A 21,219-nucleotide genomic window follows, 5' to 3' on the forward strand; every position below is an offset into this window, starting at 1 on the left:
GAACATAACGAACAGAAATCAATCTCAAAAGTCCATTGAAGCAATACAAATTTGGAGCAGAGCAAACATGGACCTCTAGAAACATCAGGGGTGGGATCACATGCCATGAAGGAGTAACCATCCCCTATAGAGCGTCCACACGCGCCATGTGCTCCTTGTTATGATCGGGCATTTTATCACGATTTTATACAATCATTTGTTTAATACCTTGTCCTGATAAAAGATCTACTTATATTGAGGGACCTAAAAAAATATATATTTGTTTCAAATCATCATAGAATCATCTATAGAGGCCTGCACATTAATCCATATGCAAGAAAATAAACTTTCTCTCAAAGCCATAAATAATCTAGAAAAACGATGTTCGAAGTAGTGAGACATCAAGATTCCTTTATTCAATGAAAGAATATACCCGAACATTATAGGCAATATGTTTAAACCATGAATTAGTTATACCCCTTTGTCAAATCCATATCACATACAAACATGCGTTCTTCGGGTCTAGTATGACCTCGTTATTTTTCAACGTTATAGCTAGTCTGGTTCTCGCCCCCGCCACTCCGTTTTTCACTTCGTTTTGGGGTCGGGTAAAAGCCGAAGCCATTTAAAAATGGCGACCTCCAGGTAAGTTTTTCATGGTCAACAAATATGTTCAGAATATGGTCAATCAAACTAAAAGAAACAGAAACAGAGTGGTGCTGTAAGTTTATTAGGATGCTTTGATGAAGTTGCTGAGTTTTTGTGGGCTGAAAAAGCTCTTATCTATATTTTTGCCGACCTTTTCCGGTTTGTTTATATAACCCTCAGTTTGAAACTTGGATAATAGATCATGAAACAACAATGGCTTAGCTGTGCAGATGTGTAGAAAGATTTACTCAGATCATATTCTTTGAGAAAAACTCGGGGTTTCGATTTGGCAACCTTTATACGACTTCTAAATTACATTTAATCATTTCGAATTTCCTCATAATTGTAAACCTTAGAAGCATATGTCTAATTCTTATATTTTAAAGAATTCTAGTTGTTCCTGATAACATTTACGTGTAGGTTATTTAAAATATGAATCAGGTTTTTTACTCGACTAATATTGAGAAGTTGCACATGTCATAAATTCAAGGGTAAAGGGGAAAATATCTTTTAGGGAACATAATGAAAGATTCTCCTCTTTTCACTCCTATAATATGCTTCCAAGAAAGAAGAGGGGCAGAATTATGAGTTCCCCTACCAAAGATACTTCTCTGCAAGCTCAAAGAAACAGGAAATTTGTGCAAGGTTTTAAAACTTTAATATTATTGTATTACATGATTATTGATCATAAGGAACATTTTGAAGTTACTTATGATACTACTAAATAAAAACAAAGAATATGATTCAAAATTTCTGCTTTCGTTTGAAAGTCCCTTGGAAATAAAAGAAAAACATGGACTTCAGAGAAAACGGTGTTTTTAGAAATTTTACTTCATAAAGCTGGTGTCGTCCGCATTGTGCTGTGGTTAGAGCATCTGCTCTAGAATCACAGAGTAAGGATCTGATCCGTACGTTGCGGGTTTGAATCCACTGCGGGATGTGGAGACTGGTCCTTCAGATGAGACTGTATAAAGTAAAACTGAGGTATCGTATTGCAGGTGTTGCAATAAAAAAAGATCACTCAATGGTCCTGCATGAGTGCTGTGTATAGGTATAAATTTGCAGCCCTCCACCAGCAACTGATGGCATCTCCATATGAGTGAATAATTCACGAGAGGGACATTAAGCTGGTGGAATTCCCACTGAGAGTCTGATTTATTTTGGGACAATTGTGCTAAATATATATGTAATAAACATTGTGGAGGACTGATAAAATTCTTGATTATTTGAAATGCAGGTTGTCATTTGATATTTTAATTCTTTATAAAGGTTATATTTTCTTTATAAGGTAACGTTCACTCTCAAGTAAAATCTAAACTAGAAATTGTCTACAGCACCCTACTCTCTGTTAGGTATCTTGAAATATAAAAGACATAATTTTTCACACTAATGGATGAACTTGAGAAGGTACATGGTTTGAACAATAGTGCCATGTCTCCTGAGATGTATGTTGTATATATTGCTGCATTTCAGTGATATGGTGATGTTATCACCTGTTTACTTCAGATAATTTTGGTACAGTGAAGGTGTCAAAAGTCAATATGATTATTTGAAGCTAAGTCTTACTGAAGAGTTGGTAAGGAAATACATAGCCTAGTGGAATAATAAATGATGAACCATTTTAGACATGCATTGTATTACATACCTGTATGCTGTATTTATTTACAAATAACAACATTTATCTGTTCTCATGATTAATGGTTTGTAGGTTTGTATAAAAATCAATTTTCTTAAAGGAAATTGATTGAAGACCATTCAAATATAATTTTAAGATATAGGTACTTGATATTAATTGTTCATGACTGATATATCAATTACTTTTCACTAAACATGTTAAGTTCATCACAGTATGACAATCTTAATTCTTTCAAGGATTTAATGGTAAAGTATCATATATATCTTTTTAAATTTGATTCTATATTTATCCTATCGGGTATTTGACCGTCTTCAGGTTCTTAGAGTTACTTCATATGCAAGTGTTCTGTCTTTGATGGAAGATGTAGGGAACATGGATGTTGTCAAAGGGGGCCAAATTAAAGCAACAGCACTTTCAGAATAATTGGCGATAATTGTAACATGAAAATAGGAGTGAGACTTCTTGTTCAATAATAGCATTTAGAGGTGCAATTATAATAACAATTGATTTCATATCACAAACACAATCAGAAACAAGATGTGTTTGTGAAACACTGATGCCCCCGTATGGCAACTTATAGCAAAGGTTAAACTTTCTCAAATGCAAATCAAATATGCTGATACCCAAAGAAAGGTCTTGTCTCGAGGAATAAAACTCTGAAATATGAAATGCCTATCAGCAACCATTAAATACATATGGAAAAGGTTCAAGTTTTTTTTCTTCAAAAGTATGTCAAACGTCAAGGTCAAAATTAATGGTGCCAAAGGAAAGGCCTTCTCGCAAGAAATACACAAGTGAAATATGAAAGCCGAAGCACCAATCGTTCAAAAGTTACGGCCAAGGTTAAAGTTTTCCGAAAGTAGGTGAAACTCAAAGGTCAAAGCTGTTGTTATCCAAAGAAAGGTCTTGTCACAAGGATTACACATGTGAAGTATGAAAGCCCTAGCACCAACCCTTCAAAGTTATGGCCAAGGTTAAAGTTTGGTAAAATTTTGCAAAACTGGGTCAAACTCCAAGGTCAAGGCCAAAAGGTCTTATATGGTGGTACCCAAGGAAAGGTCTTGTCATAATGAACACTCATGTCAAATATTAAAGCCTTACCCTTGACAGCGCAATAGTTATGGGCTAGGTTAAAGTTGACAACAGACAAACAGGCAGACCGGACAAAAACAATACACCCCCGGGATCTTTCGATCCGGGGGCATAAAGAGTGGAAAGATCTCAACTATTAGGGATTTGTCATATCCTGTAGGAAGAATTGTCACCATGTCTTTGGCTTTTATACAGTCTTGGGTTTCAGAAAAAAAATCTTGATGGAACTGTTTTTTAAAACATTAACAGAGCTAACAGATGAGGCAGGTAGTTAATGTAGACATATCACAATGGATTACAATGGATTAGTTATTATAATTACTTTGTAGGAAAAGCACAACTGCACAACTGCATGGAAAAAGCAGGGAAAACATAAATCTTGGTCCATCCATGAAAGTATCATCTCATGAAGGACATAAAGCTGATCCACATTTATTTGAAATGAATCAGTCAATACAACCCTTTTTATCACATGAGATGGCTGACTGTTAACATAAATCAGAAATGGTATTATCCATTTTACATACTATGTGACATAGCTTACATGTACAAGACTTCGCTTCTTAAACACATTGGAATTAAATAGAAATATTATTAATAAAATATTTTATGGATTAACTAATGAAGAAATATTAGCTGTAATCAAGCTCAACGACAAAATATCGTAGTGAACATTGTGAAATACCCTTATTTCCCTGCAATAACGAACGAATAGAGGACTAGGAAATTCGAACTAAACAATGTGTGTTAATTTGTAATTCATACTCGTCTACAATTAAAAACGTTAATTTTTTTTTTTTAATTATATAACCTTAACTGTCTCATGGATGTGATGATTTAGCTAAACCACCCTCTAATAAGAAGCTACAGACCGATTTATAAGTTTGGGTGCTCGTAAACAATAAAAAAAATCTCATAAAATCCATAAAAAGAATACCCATTCTTAATGTATATTCGATGAAGCGCAATAATCCTATAAACCTTTGGCTGGTCATGTCAGATATGCAAGTGTCTGTTCTTACTCCCACTCAAATCAAGTGCTTACTTCAAATAGGGAAACGACACATTAAATCTCTCATCTTGTAAAAAAAAAATAAATGTACATAACTAGACGCATATAATTACAATATAAAGTAGCCCTTATTTGTTAACACTACAGTAGAAATCACTTCCTGGTGTTCTACCACATAACACAAACAGCTCATTGTAGTCTGAGCAAAAATATAACAACCCTACATGGTAAGTTTTCATTTTATACTCCTTCATTAGTAGTATGTGCGAATTTGATTAAGCTATGTTACTTTGACACATCTGTGCATATTTATTAAAATCTTAATATGAAATGCAACGTTTAGGTTTCAATAAAGTCAACCCCACTCAAAAATATGCTATTTATACCTATGTTTGTTCCGAAAAATTCTTTGTTCTAGGCAAAGGTTAATTTCCCTTAAATAAAGGTTAAATTCGCCTAAATATGCTGCGCACTAAAATAATAGGTAATAATTCTGATGAAATACAGCTGTCAATGCCCCATACGCTTGGTATTCACTTCTGATAATTAAATGTCTTTATAGGATTTAAATGACAAGGAGAATAAATGAAATGAAAGGTCCAATATATACTTCTGCTTGATTGACAATAGCAAGAGAATATCCCTCGATTGTTTGAATAAGTTTTACGTCTCGTTGAGAATTTTTCAGCCATATATAGAGGCGAAAGGGTTCAAATTTAGACCTATACTCGGCACTTGAGATCAGTGGAGCAATGAGGAATCTTTATCGTGCCAGCGCCTTTTGTGACATGGGGCCTTTATGGTTTCATCCGAAGGACCCGCAACTTTCACTCCAAAGTGTCGAGCGCTTGGCGAAAGGAACAGTTGTTACCTATTTTTCATCGACCTAGATCAGTTTGAACCCATGACCTTCCGATCAAGGAGCGAGTGCTTTACCGACTGACTTATGGATAACAGTTGTAGAACAGTAGTCATTTATGTCAGAAGTAGTAAAATGGGCCTTCTAATAGAGTATAAAAAACCTTACAACCAATACTTTAGAATTACCTCATGAAGGATATATTTACCCATATTTATCTTACACAATCTTAGTTTAACATTTGTTTGTTTTCACACATTCAGACTTTGATATCCATAATTATAATTTTCCATTTTTTTTTTCATTGTGAGACAGTATAATGATTTTTCTCACTGCACGGATTTTACTGCTGGCTATATTTACGCAAGCATACGGTGAGTTTGAAATTTCTAAACCTACTTTTTTTCTCTAGTTAGTTATCCCCCCGGCAAACGAAGTTTCGGGGGTGTATAGGAATTACCGTGTCCGTCTGTCTGTGCAAACATGTCCGATCCATATCTTTTTAACGGAAGAACATTAGAATCCACTACTTCACACAAAGTTTGTTGATGACCCGAGGGTATGTCACGACCTTGACCCAAGGTCATTTGCGCAAGTTCAAGGTCAATAACAAAAAAATTCATTATTCGTGTCCGGTCCATATATTTCTTATTGATAAGCTTGTTGAGTTCCTATTTACACAGATTGTTTATGACCTGAGGGTGTGCCATGACCTTGAAGCAAGGTCATTTGTTCAAGGTCACTGACAGAAAAAAAATACACAATTCTTGTCCGGTTCGTATCTTTTTGATGGAGAATAATGCTGGGAGTTTCCACTTCACACATCTGAGGGTGTGTTATGACGATGACCTATTGTCACTGTAGAGAAATGGATAAATAATGCAACCATTCTAATTCTTGAAAAATTGTTATTTTTTCAATGTGCGCCTTAGTTTCATTCTTTAAAAAATTTAACGAGCATCACCGGTAAATTTTCACTCTAAATGTTTAAACAAATTGCGATCACCTCTTAGATCCATCAAATACTAGTATTACTAACTTGACACCTTTTAAAAAAACCCTGGGGATATTTGTCCATTTTGGACAGCTCTAGTTATGTTTGAGAACGTTTTTCCTCAGAGGCGATGTAAACCTTTGAATGACAATTTTATTTGTAAAAGGGACATCTGACAAATTCTGAATATTGTAAAATGAAATGTGTAGCCTTTAACTGAAGTTCATGTTCTTATCATTGAGAACATCGGGTAAATATAACAGTATTATGACGTAGCAAAGTTATGTAACTCCTACAATGACGTCATAATTATATATACTGATCATGGTATGTATCTCTCAGTTGATTCGATACGCAAGAGCATGCTCTATGTATGTACAATTTCTAAAACGAGGTTAATTATTGACAAGTTGATGAAACAAGAATATTAGCTTTCTCGTTTAAAGTCATAATTTCGTAAGTTCTATGGTCGATACAATGACCTTGTCAGCAAATACAATTTATCATTGAGTCAAATGCTGACTGACGTTTTTCATACTAATTGTTAGGCCATTATTTACACACTAAATTGTCGATGGATTTTTCCGTTATTTCCCGATCATGACAAGGAGCACACGATGGATGTGACCGGTCGGCAGGGGATGCTCACTCCTCCATGGCACCTGATCCCACATCTGATGTTTGGAGGTCCGTGTTTGCTTTGCTCCTACTTTGTATTGTTTAATGGACTTTTGAGCTTGAATACTGTTCGTTATCTCCATATATTTCATCGTGAAAATGACGCATATTTTCTTCATGTTTTCCATCTATCATACTATATATCCATGACTGAACTTTGACAAGTCTAAATCACCCACTTCAACACTCTTAAAAAAATTATGTTATCTTAAATTTTACTATGCTATTCCTTTCCTCCCAAACAAATACAGTTGTAACTACATTGTCTTTTTCTGCCTGTTGAACTCGGAAGTGTTCATTTTTGTGTGATTTTAGGGGACGGCCATTAATATAATCTTAGAACAATCTTTCCTCAATTTGTTTAAAGTCTGGCAAATAAATAAATTTTTCTTTAATTGGTGCAACAACCCCCCCCCCCCCCCAACGAAATAAGGTTTTGGAATTGAGGCGTTTTCCTTTTTTTCGCTTGACAATCTTTTTTTTTTTCAGTGGAGAAAAAAAAGAAATTATCTGAAATTAATCTGCCCTTGAGTGGCATGAAAATAAATAATATTACTCTAAAAAAAATGCCAGCCCCCCTTTCAGAATCAAATGATAACCCCCTAAAGCTTTCTAATAGAGTAGGAATGATCAAAGCTACTTAACGTGGCCTAAAAATTATGTTTGTTTCCTGTAGCCCGACCGACCCATTCAAATAATCCCGGGTGTGTTTTTTTCCCTGCCAAATCCGTGATCAATCAGCTGATTTTAATTCATACACGAAAGGTTAATTGAAGCTAAATGAGACATTAATTACGGCAACTTAGTCATTATTTACCTTATATATAAAGAATAATCATTATTGTAATATTAAGCATTTCCCTCACAACTTTCTGAAGTTCGTTTTCTGCCGCTAGACAGCCATGTTGGGTGTCCACTGTAAATATCACACCTGGTTAATTCAGTCCGGGGGTGTTAGACCCTATATGCATTAGTCAAAAAAAATATATATACCGACCTACCGACCCTCGATTTTTTGGGAAATGATACAGGAAATTTTAGGCCTTGTCTTAATGTGATCATTGAAGGAACTTGTTCTTATATATTAGTTCCCCCTTTCTTTAATGAATTATTCCTTTTTCATCTCAGATAATTTTGATTCCCTTTTATAAATGAATGAGTCCTTTTTGAGCTGAGATTATTTTGATTCCCTTCCATAAATGATTTCTTTTTGATTTGATCTGAGACGCGGTATTGCTGTGCATTTCAAGCATTTTATTATCTGTGCTCTCTGAATTTTTCTCACTGAATGTCACATTCTTATCATACTTTTTTTCCCTTTCGTATTTAAAGAAAATTTAGCCCTGTTGAAACCTGCGTATCAGGAGTATGAATGGCCTTCTCGACCTATAGATTGGGGAGCAGCCAAGGCAGTGGATGGACAATATTCTGACCGTGGAGCAGCTGGGAACCAGTGTACAATATCAGCTGACAAAAAACAAACAGCGACGTGGAGAGTTGATTTAGGGAGTATAGTCAGTATCAGTCATATCGAAATCCATTACAGGACGGACAATATACCAAGTATGTGTGAAGCCAGGTTTTTGTTTCTAACTAGATTAATTAAAATTGGGTAATCGTCATGTAAAGGTGCTAATTAGGTCAAGCTTCAGTACACATACTTGTAGCCAATTTAAGATATACCTCTCACTAGGTTGTATTAGAATGTGACAAGATAAATTGATGCAAAGCATCAAATCGGCCGCAAAAATATTTTTAATTTTGAAGGATTTCCACAAGAAAGAGTCTAAAGTAAATATCCAAATAGAAAAAGTATATGATACATTTTTAAACTTGCTTTACTTCTCTGTGCATTTTTACACTAGTCTTCAGTGATCAATTGTTAAAATATTTATTCAAGTAAAAATAAATTCATTAATATGGAAATCGGACTGCAATAAAGGATAGGAATGTATTATATCATCATATTATTTGATTCAAGGACAAATGAAACAAATTTCTAAAATAATTATGAATGTCTGAATGCTGACAAAAAGGACACAAGCTTCACGTGCTGATACCCTGGATTTTTGTCACTCTATAATACCGATCAGTGTTGTGATAGATATGTATGTGAACTGCAGAAAAAATTTCATTGTGTCACTTGCAACTGCAGTGTAAATTCAAAACAAAATTCAGTTCTTATTCCAATTTATTACTTTAGGCACTGTAATTCATATCCGGAAACGCAATACGTTTTCTGTTTATATCTTAAGCACGCCCATGTTAGGGAGCAGTTTATGATACAACTTTTTATAAAATCATTAAATTAATAAATACCTGCGAGAAATGGAAAAACAAATTGAAACATCATAACAAAATATTTAGACTTTTTAAGGTTTGTATTTGTAACTCATGTTTGTTATCAATAAGGAATTCTTCCCTCGAACCAAAATAAATAAATAAATAAATAACGTCTCATTTCCCCATGAGCACATTCTAAAACAACCACAAATAGATCGGCCGCTGCTGCGGCCGATAATGAATAGATGTCAACGCAGAGTGACAGAATGGACACTATCAGCCCTGGACATACATGTCGGGGTAGACTAACAAAAGATGGAAGGGTCTGCATAAGCTTCCTGTACTTTCTACACTTAGCTAGAATGATAAGCCGCAGCTAGGCATACTTCTTTACGTTTGAGTAAGCTAAAAAGTGCATTTAGAGCATTTAGATATTTCATATTTCTTTATACGTAAATACATGGTATTATAATAGTAACAACTAATTAATATCAGGCAAGTGTCTGACTTTAAATTTTGTGTAAAAAAATTCCTTAACACCGAAGGAAGTATTAAGCTCCAACATCTATGAATTTTCCTTCTGCATATAAATGTATTTTTGTAGGAAAGTTTTAAAGTTTTTTTTTTGTTGGAAAGCTTATATAGTCACTTAATTTATATTTTCAGGTCCCGGTCGTTGGTTTCATCGATTTGCAGGATTTTTTCTTTACGTTTCAAACACAACGTCAAAAGACGACGGCCATCTATGTTTACATGAAATACAAACTGTAAACGGCACACCTACGGAGGACCAGAGGATTAACTGTTCTGTTCAGGGACGATATGTTATATACTACAATGAACGGAGACCGGATGTGATGTATCCCATTTACTATTCAAAATATGCATTTAACGAATTGTGTGAATTAAAAGTTTATGGTGAGCATGAAAAACTTCATATTAAAAAAAAAACCCTTTGAATTGAGTTATGCGAAATATTATAATAGAAAAGGTTTAAATAGCTTTTTTTGTATTATAAACAGGATGTGCTAACTATTCATATTATGGTGCAAATTGCAACATATCATGTCCTGATAATTGCCAGGAGCGTAAGTGTGACGTCATAACAGGTGAATGTCTGGGATGTGTACCTGGTTATCAAGGTCCCCGCTGTAGTCAGAGTATGTATTAGGGGCTTAAGTAATCTTTAGAGAGTCAAGATGTGTGATGGATTTTTTAAAAATAAAGTCTGTTACTTTTTTATTTGACTGTATACTGTTACAATATTTCTTGTACTATAAGAAAGTTTTTATTTCAGCCTGTAATGAACTTCATTATGGACTAGGGTGCTCTTCTTCTTGTGGGTACTGTAGAAATGGGGACACCTGTCACCATGTGAACGGGACATGCCTCAATGGATGTAATGATGGTGTGGAGGGGGATAAGTGTCAGAATGGTTAGCCTTTTTAAATTTACACAATATATGTCCTAGAAATATAAATTTCAATGAAATTCAATACTCTAATCCTAAAAAAGTCCTGTGTATTCAGCCTATCTCTTGAATGAAACAATGTTTCTGTCGAATCATGCGAAATTACCTAAACTGTGTTAACAAATTACAAATCTATACCTTCCTTTCTCAGCCTGCCAACCTGGTTATTACGGACGTGATTGTAGACATGTATGCAGCGAGAACTGTGGAGTGACCAATCAATGTAACAGATTCACAGGGAAGTGTGACGGAGGATGCAGAATGGGGTGGAAGGGGGTTCGATGTGATGAAAGTATGTTTTATTGCGGCCATATGGATAGTAAAGAATAACCACCCCCCCCCCCCCCCCCCCGAAAAAAAAGCATCAAACAAAGCTAATATACCAGAAAAAAAATATATACTAAAATTACCTTTTTTTAATAGTATAGGTTTCATAGTAACAAAATGCATGTTTTTATACTAAACTATTATTCTTTTTTTTACTAACTATAGACGATAAAGGCAATCTAACAACTAAATTGTATGACAAACGAGATGACGTCGGCTTTTGCATCGTCATATTTCCTTATTTATGTAGTAATATCCCAACATCAGTTGCACATACATATCTCCTTGTTTCAAAGAATACCAGTTATTTAACATTTCTTTGCAAAAAGAATTTTTTGTTTGTTGTTTAACGTACCTCTCGAGAATTTGTCACTCATATGGAGACGCCATCACTTGCCGGTGGAGGGCTACAAATTTTGACGTATACTCGGCACTTAGGGCCATTGAGCAGTGAGGGATCTTTTTCGTGCCAGCACCTACTGCGACACGGGACCTCGGTTTAAACGGTCTCATCCGAAGGACCGGTCTCCACGTCCCGCAGTGGGATTCGAACCCGCGACGTTAAAATCAACTCCTTACTCCGCGACTCTAGAGCAGACGCTCTAACCACTGCGCCAAGCGGGCGACCGTTGTAAAAAGAAAGATGATTAACAAAAATGTTGTTTTAAAGGATATTAGTTATTTGACATTTTCTTTGCAAAAAGAGAGACAGAAAATAAAATTAATTTATTTTATTTAGAATGTGATGGTGGTATGTATGGTGTTGACTGCAATCGAAGATGTGGCCATTGCCTTAACGATACACAGTGTCACCATATCAATGGTACATGTTTAGAAGGGTGCGCCCCTGGATACGAGGGATTGCTCTGTATGAATGGTGAGATAAGCTTTCCTGCGATCAAAATTATTCGGTGTAGGCATTTGTGAAAGTAACACAAAAACGGTTTTCATTTGTTGAAATTGTTTGTTTCCCTTTCGAGAATTTTTTACTCATAATTCCGGTGGAGGACTGCAAATTTTAGACTTATACTTGGCACATTGAGCAGTGAGGGATAATTTCCAGGCCAGCGCCTACTGAGACACGGGACATCGGTTTATATGGTCTCATCAGAAGGACCGGTCCCCACGTCCCTCAGTGGGATTCGAACCGGCGACGTAAAGATGAACTCCTCTAGAGCTAACGCTCTAACCACTGCACCCAGCGGGCGACTGTTACAATTGAATAAGTCATGTGTTCGATTTCAAAGTTTTCTTGTATTTGTTGGCATTATTTTTTTTCTGAAGTTGGTGTCTATCGTTGTACATCAAAATTTATTACTTGAGATATCCAGAAGATATAAGTAATCCAGAGAGAGAGAGCCCATCTGATTAGCATAGTGATATAAGGGGAGTAAACATGAAATGTACATTAAAAGAAGATAAATTCCGAGTTTATACTTAACAAATATTTACAAATATTTATTCATTGACTAGGATGTCCAGATGGATCATTTGGCAGTAATTGTCACAGCAACTGTAAGGTGTATTGCGGTGGAAACGAAACCTGTGACCCGGTCACTGGGATATGTCACAGCGGGTGTAAGGAAGGGTGGATTGGACCTCTTTGTAGCCAAGGTAACTGTAAATATTTTACAAGATTTCAAAAAAAAAATCCCTTCAGGTTACAGAAGTATCAATTAATGGAAAAATACTAATATTTCATATTAAAAGGCAAATAAATTAAGTAAAACAAAGACTTGAGCAATAAGGATGTATTTTAGAAAACTTTAGTGCACTTTAGTAGATCAAGGTATTTAAAATAGTAAAAGGAAGTTAACGTTTAAATAAGTTATTCGTATTTTTAACAACGAAGCGCAATTAAGATTCCCAAAGGAAATATTACCGATTTTAAAAAAATACGTCTTGTACAAAGATGAGCGATTCTCTTATATATGACAAATGTAATGTGGTTAAAACTACATTTTTAAGAAGTTTGTATATATTTTTTTAGATTTGTAACGTGATGTGGCAGTCTTAGCAAATATATTTTCAGTATTTATGACATCTATATATTTCTTTATATACTGGAACGCAAAAGAAACGCAACAAGCAGTTATCTACAAATATTTAAATTTTTTATCTAATGATTTGCAAAAATGAATACACAACGGTAAAACTCGATTTAAATACATTATAGATGTGATCAAAATGTTATATGATTATCTTTTAAATTTTAGAAAGTAACACATGACTGTTAAAACACCCCCATCCCGGCCATTCAATTACAGCGTGCAAGACTGCCATACACAACAGTTGCAGCTTGATTTCTACGATGCAATAGGTTCATCAATCTCGAGATCTGAGTGAAAGACATATTCTTTGCCATTTTTAAATGCCTGTTTTTTCAGATGATGAGGTCGAATTTTATCTAGCCAAGCGCAGTGCAGTGTCTCGTGGACTTCCGGTCCAAGAACTATTCATGCTTATGATACGCAAGAGCCTGTTGAGGCATCTGCAACCCTCCATCACCTTTATTTTGAGATTTTCCAGCTAGAGCAATGGAAATGCGTACTTAAGTCATTTTCATGAAGCCTTGGCATCGCTTACGAAAAAGAAAGGGGAATTTATTTTTCGGAACATTGCTGCATAACTTGTGATGAACGGACACAAATCCTTACACCCCCATATATTTGCCTAATGTTTTGTAAGACATGCAATTTTTGATTTCTGTTAAGCGGACTCCAACTTAACTTCCGGTAATGGTATGAAAATCATTCAAACGTTAAATTAACTATAATTACAAAGATGAAGATGTCCTTACCTTTCAGATACAAAATTATATCCTATATGTAATATTTCTCCCTAAAATATGATGTTGCGTGTCTTTTGCGTATCAGTATATATTCATGAATATGTTCAACACTTGTTTTTAAACACTTATTGTTGTGTGAAAAGTATTGCGAAACTATATACATTGTACTATTTGGTTGACAAAATTACATTTTTATACCGCATTTTGAATATTTTGCTGACCAGCTACAATACATAACACGAATAATTTATTTATTTGCAAGATTTCATCAGGTTCACAGCACTTTTAAAATATGTTATAACTTCTTCCATTATCCTCAAATGAATCTGCATACAAATATACGGCAATGTAACTTGATTAGGGAATATACGGTAAATATAGATGAAAAAAGTCATAAAGCAGGCATTATATCCAAGTTAACGGTCTCTTTTTAAAGTCTTTACTGTGCTGCGAATGAAATTCAAATATCAAATATCTTTAATTTGAATTATCTAAAGATACAATTTTTATATAAATGGGATTGATTACGTTTAAATGCGGTGAATTTTTTCCGATAAAACCATCAATAATCTTAAAAAGTGAGATACTTTTATTCTCTAATCGTCAAAAAGATAGCTAATAAATAAATGGTTTATAGTTTAAAAAAGTGGATAATTTAAGTTTCAAATTAAGTATTAATGTGCATTATCAGGCTATAGTAAAGGCTAGCTATAAGCGCTATTGTTTAAGGCGGTACAGTTGAATGTTATGTACTGATGATTACTAACTTAGAGTGTGGTCATAGTGCTCTTCTAATTTATGACGTCATTTTTAGCACCAGAAGACACCTCAACCATCACTGATGCATGTGACAACACCTTGACCATAGCGAGCCTAGTTGCTGCGTTTAGCATTGTTGCCATTGGAAGTGCCATAAACATTATTTTCTGGAAGAGGAGTCAAAGTAAGAAAGAGAAATGCAGGAAATCTATGCAGATTGCAGGTGTTATAAATTTGGTTATAAATCTGACATATTTATAAGGTAATATTTAACCCTTAAACGCCCAGTGACGCCTTTGCAGCATTTCATATATTGAAATTGCTGGCGTTTTGTATATAACTTGGATACAACAAAACAAATGATATTTTCTGAAACTAGAGAAGAAACTTATTATTTTTTTCAAATCAAAGTTGGTTTTTTTTCTGTGCGATGTTAAGAAATTACTGTAAACTTGGAAGTGAATAATGCATGTCCTTGCAGGAAGTTGATAAAATTATGCTTGAATGACTGATTTTGTGCTATCTTCTCATGGTGATATCTTAATTACAACACTCGATACAATAAAAATGAATGCCAAAATCTGAAAGCTGGATATTATCACTACATTTTTATTTTGGACATTATAAGGTACGGTTAACCGTTAAATAGAGATATGTAATTGAATAGTGGAACTTTTAACACGCAAAATGCACTGTGACATCATTGACGTTTTACATGTACAATGGAATCGTGTATGAGCACAGCTGAAAAACAAACTGATCATTTTGATATATGGAATGAGTTTATTTTAAAAACTGAATTATTTGTAAAATAGAGTTAAAGAGCGACGTTTTAAGCCATAAACATATAATAAAAGTAATTTTCCATAGCATTTAGATTGTCTTATGTAAAAGATCTTGAAAATGTCTAAATTTCTATTTGAATTTTTTAGTCAGTTTAGCAGAAAAAATGCAAATTCTCAGGAAGCTAAATGTTTGATTTAGGAGTGTCATGTTTTTCAAAATGCGATTAATGAAACAAATATTGGAAAAAAACATTCTAATGCAATCTTCATATTATATTCCTACCTTCCTGATAAAAAAAAGGTTTTATCTGAAAAGATTCTGAGAATTATCAATAAATCAAGGAATATATACTATAAAAACGTACGTTATTCAACATATATGTGTATGTTTTTTTCTCTTTATAGCAAAGAATACGGAAAAAAGGTAAATAGCTTTTGTTAATATGGGCACAGAATTGTTTTTTTTTTTTCATTGTTGAAACATTTATATCCTACACTGACACAATATTTATGTTCTAATTCGTTTTACGCCAACGAACATAAAACATTTATGAAAGAAACACAAACTTTTGAAGTAGGATGTGAAGGGCTGTGAAAGTGAAGTTTAATTCATAAAATTGTTACACATATCATTGTCTTTTTTCAGATGACCATTTTCATATCTCTCCAAGATCTCAAAAAAGAAAATAATAAATTTAATACAATGTATAAATCTACAATATTCAGGAGATAGCAATAAGCGGATGGGACTTACAGGACTGAACGAGACAGAGCCTACCAATGGCTTTCCCTGTACACCCATCTTTCACGGTCACTAATAGCCCCTGCTATGAATATTAATATACAGTTAAAGTATATCATTGAGGGAGTTAGCAAGATTCCAGTTCCCCAAGGCCAGGACTTTTTCTCGAGACGAACTGGAATCTTGCTAACTCCCTCAATGATAAACTTTTAACTGTTTTATTATACTGATACAAACGTAAAATTTAGAGGATTCAGATAGTGTGATTTTAAAGCAGGGATTAGCTCACTGAACTAACACACGGAGATTAGTCCATTTATATATCATACCAATGTAAAAGTAAAATCTAGAGGATTACGGATAACCGGGAATTAGCTTTTGAAGCAGGGATTAGCTCACTTGACTAACGTACGGGGATTAGTCCATTCATAAAGATTTATAGGGAATTAGTCACATCTTACGATCTTATGTTATATAGGGAAAATACCAGTAGAGGTATAATAATGTCATCTAACTAGGTGACAATTCTAACCGCCAATAGATGACGAGAATGTACATAGACATTTGAATTATTAAATTTAAATAAATACGTTCTTTTTTTGCTCCCGCCATATAATGACCGGGGGCATAAAGTGTTACCCTGTTCCGTCATTCTGTCATTTCGTTATCATTGACTTTCCGTTCTTGATCTCGGCAACAATTGCACACATTCAACTCAAATTTGACATATGGATACGTAATAGGAATAAGCAAGTCAAGTTCGAATATGTTCATGGTTAGATGATTTATGACAGAGTTATCCCTCATGTGCTTAGAAAAAATCAGCAGTTTCCGCTGTCTAAGTTTGTGGAGATGTATTTATAAGATTGAAATTGCATATGCAAGTATATTTCCAGAAAATCAGGACAGGTTCGAATTTGTCTGTGGTCCGATGATTTTTGACATAGTTATCCCTCTTTAACTTGGAACAAAATAAGAAATTATGTTTTTGCTCTCTGACTTTGGTGAAGATGTATGCATAGGGTTGAAATTGCATGTGCAGGAATTTTATTAGAAAATACAGGTTTAGTTCGAATTTAGTCGTGTTCCGTTGATTTTTGACAGAGTTATCCCTCTTGAATTAAGAAAAAAAATTTAGAAAATTTCAGTTTCCGCTCTCTTACTTTTGTAAGGATGTATTTTAAGTTGGAATAGCATATGCAGGTAAATTACTAAAAATTCAGGTCAAGTTTGATTTTAGTCGTGGTTCGATGATTTTTGACAGTTATCCCTCTTGAACTTGGACAAAATAAGAAATTTTTAGTTTCCGCTCTCTAACTTTTGTAGGGATGTATGATGTATAAGGTTAAAAATTGCATATGCAGGTATTTTACCAGAAAATACATGTCAAGTTCGAATTTGGTCCTGGTCCAATGACAACTTTTGAGAGTTATCCCCCATGAACTTGAAAAAGATTGAAATATTCACAATTTCTAATCATTATTTCAGCTAGAAATGTGCAATTTGCAATTTTGACTGACTGCGGAGGGATTCCTGGCGTTACGACACATCCAGTTTTCTAATAATGCAAACTTCTAATATTTAGCTCATACGAGTATTGTTTACTCTTCCAGACAAAATGTTCATCAGAAAAAACAAACCTTAGATGACAATTATGCAGGTAAAACTCCTTTCTAGCATACCTGAGCCAAAGGCTTAACTGGGTGTTTGTGATTGAAGGATGTCTGGCGTCGGTATGTTGTTTGTCGTCTGTCATCTTTAGTATGGAAACTTTTCATATTTTCTATTAAGAACACACGGCTTTTTCAACTAATCTTGACACAAAATATTTTGGGATAAGGTAATTCCAAGGAGATTTACAATATATAGTAATAAAATTTTGACATCTTGTAAATTCCATCTTTTAGTGAACAAACAGGCCAAGAAAAGACGATACTTTTGACATTAGTAAAAATTCAAGTTTGTTGAAATAATGACCCTTGGGAGTAGAGTGCTATCACAATCGGGGATGACAGTTTTACGAGAAAAAGTATAGCATAAGATCTTTGAAATTTTTTTTCTCAAGAAAAGCCGGATTATGATGTCATATTATTATGCAAACTCATCAAACATTATCAGTTAAGGCCATTCCTCTCTCTAGGTGAAGGATTGGCCACAAAGAAGATGAAAATTATACAAGGAAATATATTTTAAAAACTTTTCAATAGTTTCCTGTCTAGAACAATTCAAAGACGTTGTGAAAGTACTTTCATTTTTCTCTCTTAAAGTTATGGCTCTAAAGGAAGCTTAGGGCCAAAACATATAGAAAGAACAAACGTTTAAAACTCAGAGGTTCCTATTTTATTTTTATTTAAATGAAGTATCCTCTTGTTTTGAAAAAGGAGCAATTATGGACCATTATATGGGTTCAGATTTTTTCATTGCATATAGAGGAAATAAACCCTTTTTCTCAAAAAAATAGCAAGGCCATCGTGACTAAATTGGCTAGAGGCCTTCTTGCATTCTGCTAAAAATCATCATTCCTACCATTTTCTTTTTCAATATCTGAATCAATAAAATATATTTATTACAATTTCAAAACTATGTATTAAACGCACGAAACAATAGATTTAAATTTATGAAAGGTCATACAGTATAAGATGCGTTGTTTAATTACAATGTATTTGAATTCTATTTTTTGTAGGGAATCTTAACAGCGAAGATACGTGCGTATAAATTTTCTTTCTTAATCAACCTGAAATTTTCATAAACAGTAATGATTTAAAATGCGACTTTCAACTGTTTACTATTTACTCTTTTCTTTAAAACAGGTTTGACTCCCAGTATGCGGAGCTTGAAGACGTAAGCAAAGAAAATACCTACGAAAGAATTCATCAAAAAAATGAATCTGGTGAACAGATGTTATAAATTGTGCTTAAAGGCAGAGATTTTAAGCACCGCCTTCAAAATTACCTGGTTTGTGTACCCCTGTCAATCAAGTGCGTTAAAGTACATCATTGGGTGCTAGAACTTGATTGACATTTACTTACTAGTCCGTGTGTATACCCTGTACACCTTGTTTGACACTCGTGGTGTCCTTCAAATTAACTTTTGATTCTTTGATATTTACCACACATGGTATAAACAGTAGAGAATCTGTATTACTATGGAATTTTAAGCTTGATAATATATGTACATACACACCTTGAATATTTGAAATAATTATATTCTTTATGATAATATATATGAAAGTTTGATATAACTTTTTTTTCGAAGTTCAACAAATACTTTGAATAATAATATTGTTTTTTAATTGGTGGGAATACTTTGACACACATTCAATTACAAATTTATAAAAATTATTGAGATTAAACTTCATTCACAACTTTTTTAAGGTCTTTCGACTCCCTTCGGAAGACCTTACTGTTTTTCTTCTGTTTCCTATTATTATTATTATTATTCCCTTTTCATAGTACACGCGATTTCTAGGGAACTAATCGACCAATTTCAAAGATTTTTTCAGGATTGATGCATCATTATAATATCTCCAGATCGTTTATTCATTTTTTTAAAAATCACTTCCGGTCGCATTTTTTGTTCGATTTCCATTTTTCAAATTGTCATTTTGTCCACGCTTCTTCTTAAAAACGACTCAAGATAGAATCATGATTTTTTAAGAGATGATAGAACATCTCTTTGAGTTGTGTATTACGCATTTTGCTTTTGCACTACCGGTCGACAACGGAAATGATATTAAATTTACGTTTTTTATTAAAAAAAAATTAACAGTTCTGAGTAAAGGCATATAGAACTTAAGTTCAAATGTATAATCGACTGGCTTATCTTTTAAAAAGATTGGTGAGCTAGCGCTGTAGCATAATAAAATACAGAAGAAGATATCTGAAACATTTGTTAAATTTGCTGAATCGATTAATTATTAATAGGAAGGCAGATTGGTGCACTGGGGGTTGAGTTGGGGGGGGGGGGGGTCACAATTCAGAATGGTGAATCTAAGAGTGTGCTTCACGTCGGCAATGGCATAACTCCTAACTGTGCTTTAAGCATTCTGCATTTTACTGTAATTTCAATTTCGAGGTGAGCAGAACCAATGAACACCTTCGGGCCTTTCCGGCAAGCTCGGAAAACGTATCCGAGGTTGCCGCGGTTTTCCGAGCTTGCCGGAAAGATCCATGAAGGTAGATTAGAAAAGCTTGTATTCATTACAACTTAAGAAATAACAGTCTTGGTTTTATAAGACCCGAGTTACTGTTACTTTTTGTTCATTTACGTGCAGGTTGGACAACAAAACACGAAACTTCAGATCATATGTATTTTCAGATGATAAACACTAAATTACATGTCTTTCCGACATACTCTGAAAAAGATTTTTGTTGTTGTTTTTTCCGAGCTTGCCAGAATTATCCACTAAGGTGGTAAAATTGTAAGGAAAGCTAGATGTCTAGAATCTTGGCATTATATGGCCAAATTTTTTCTTGTACTTTTATGTGTAGGTTAGACAATAAATTAAAAAAAAAATTCAGAATCCGGATCTAGACTGGTATTTACTGTCTCTAACCTACGAAATGTATATCGCGCATATCAGACAGGAAAGGCTAGTGTAAATTTGGATCCTTTCTAATTTTGTATGACAAAACGAAATTGTTATCGTACAGTCTATCCACAGTTGTTTTCCCAGAATCCCCGACCGTTAAGTCGAGCATGCGTATTTCAGAAATATAGACTAACGTAGTTGCTAGCGCTCGAGAGCGCTAGCAACAACAAAAACCATCCATTGAATGTACTTCCGGTTTAAACCGGAAGGAGTCGAAAATTAAAGCTATTCGTTTTAAAGCATTAAAAATATAAAATCATCGAGTTTATAGGTTTTTTTTTTTAATGGCTTTGAGACTTTCGACGTCAACCGGAAGTGACGTCCTAACGGCAGGAAAAGTCCGAAGTGAAAGCCGTTTTTGAAAAAATGATTTTTTGGTCCATTTTATAGAAACTCGCCTAAATTTCATCATTATGAGGAAAAAAAACTCTTAATATACTACTTTCGACGTCCGTCGGAAGACCTACTCGTTGCTTTGCAACGCGCTTTGCTCTAGTTATTTCTATTTTAAAATCATCTCAAAATCCCAACACAGGTAAATCTGACTTCCTGGGTACTCTACTGTGTATTAA

General features: G+C 34.2%; 1 protein-coding gene across 1 annotated transcript; it reads left to right on the forward strand.

Annotated features, from left to right (window-relative positions):
* The first annotated feature begins 4,550 nt into the window (after window positions 1-4,550).
* Window positions 4,551-19,361, forward strand: LOC133180525 (multiple epidermal growth factor-like domains protein 10). The gene is made up of 14 exons (XM_061315023.1): window positions 4,551-4,594; window positions 5,542-5,600; window positions 8,231-8,461; window positions 9,848-10,099; window positions 10,204-10,341; window positions 10,479-10,616; window positions 10,804-10,944; window positions 11,719-11,856; window positions 12,453-12,593; window positions 14,585-14,713; window positions 15,720-15,738; window positions 17,670-17,716; window positions 18,740-18,761; window positions 18,867-19,361. Exons 2-14 carry the CDS (start codon window positions 5,546-5,548, stop codon window positions 18,961-18,963), a joined length of 1,548 nt encoding a protein of 515 aa, XP_061171007.1. The 5' UTR covers window positions 4,551-4,594; window positions 5,542-5,545; the 3' UTR covers window positions 18,964-19,361.
* Window positions 19,362-21,219: the final 1,858 nt, after the last annotated feature.

Source organism: Saccostrea echinata, unplaced genomic scaffold (assembly GCF_033153115.1).
Source record: "Saccostrea echinata isolate AGI-Se365-2 ecotype Australia unplaced genomic scaffold, CSIRO_AGI_Sech_v1 ptg000006l, whole genome shotgun sequence".
In the NCBI taxonomy this organism is placed as follows: domain Eukaryota; kingdom Metazoa; phylum Mollusca; class Bivalvia; order Ostreida; family Ostreidae; genus Saccostrea; species Saccostrea echinata.

Bases quoted from the DNA above. Each gene is read 5' to 3' on its own strand.
- LOC133180525 (XM_061315023.1), top strand. From the start codon at position 5,546: ATGATTTTTCTCACTGCACGGATTTTACTGCTGGCTATATTTACGCAA. The intron at 8,462-9,847 runs GTATGTGTGAAG...TTATATTTTCAG, and splicing joins CAGGACGGACAATATACCAA to GTCCCGGTCGTTGGTTTCAT. The intron at 12,594-14,584 runs GTAACTGTAAAT...CGTCATTTTTAG, and splicing joins TGGACCTCTTTGTAGCCAAG to CACCAGAAGACACCTCAACC.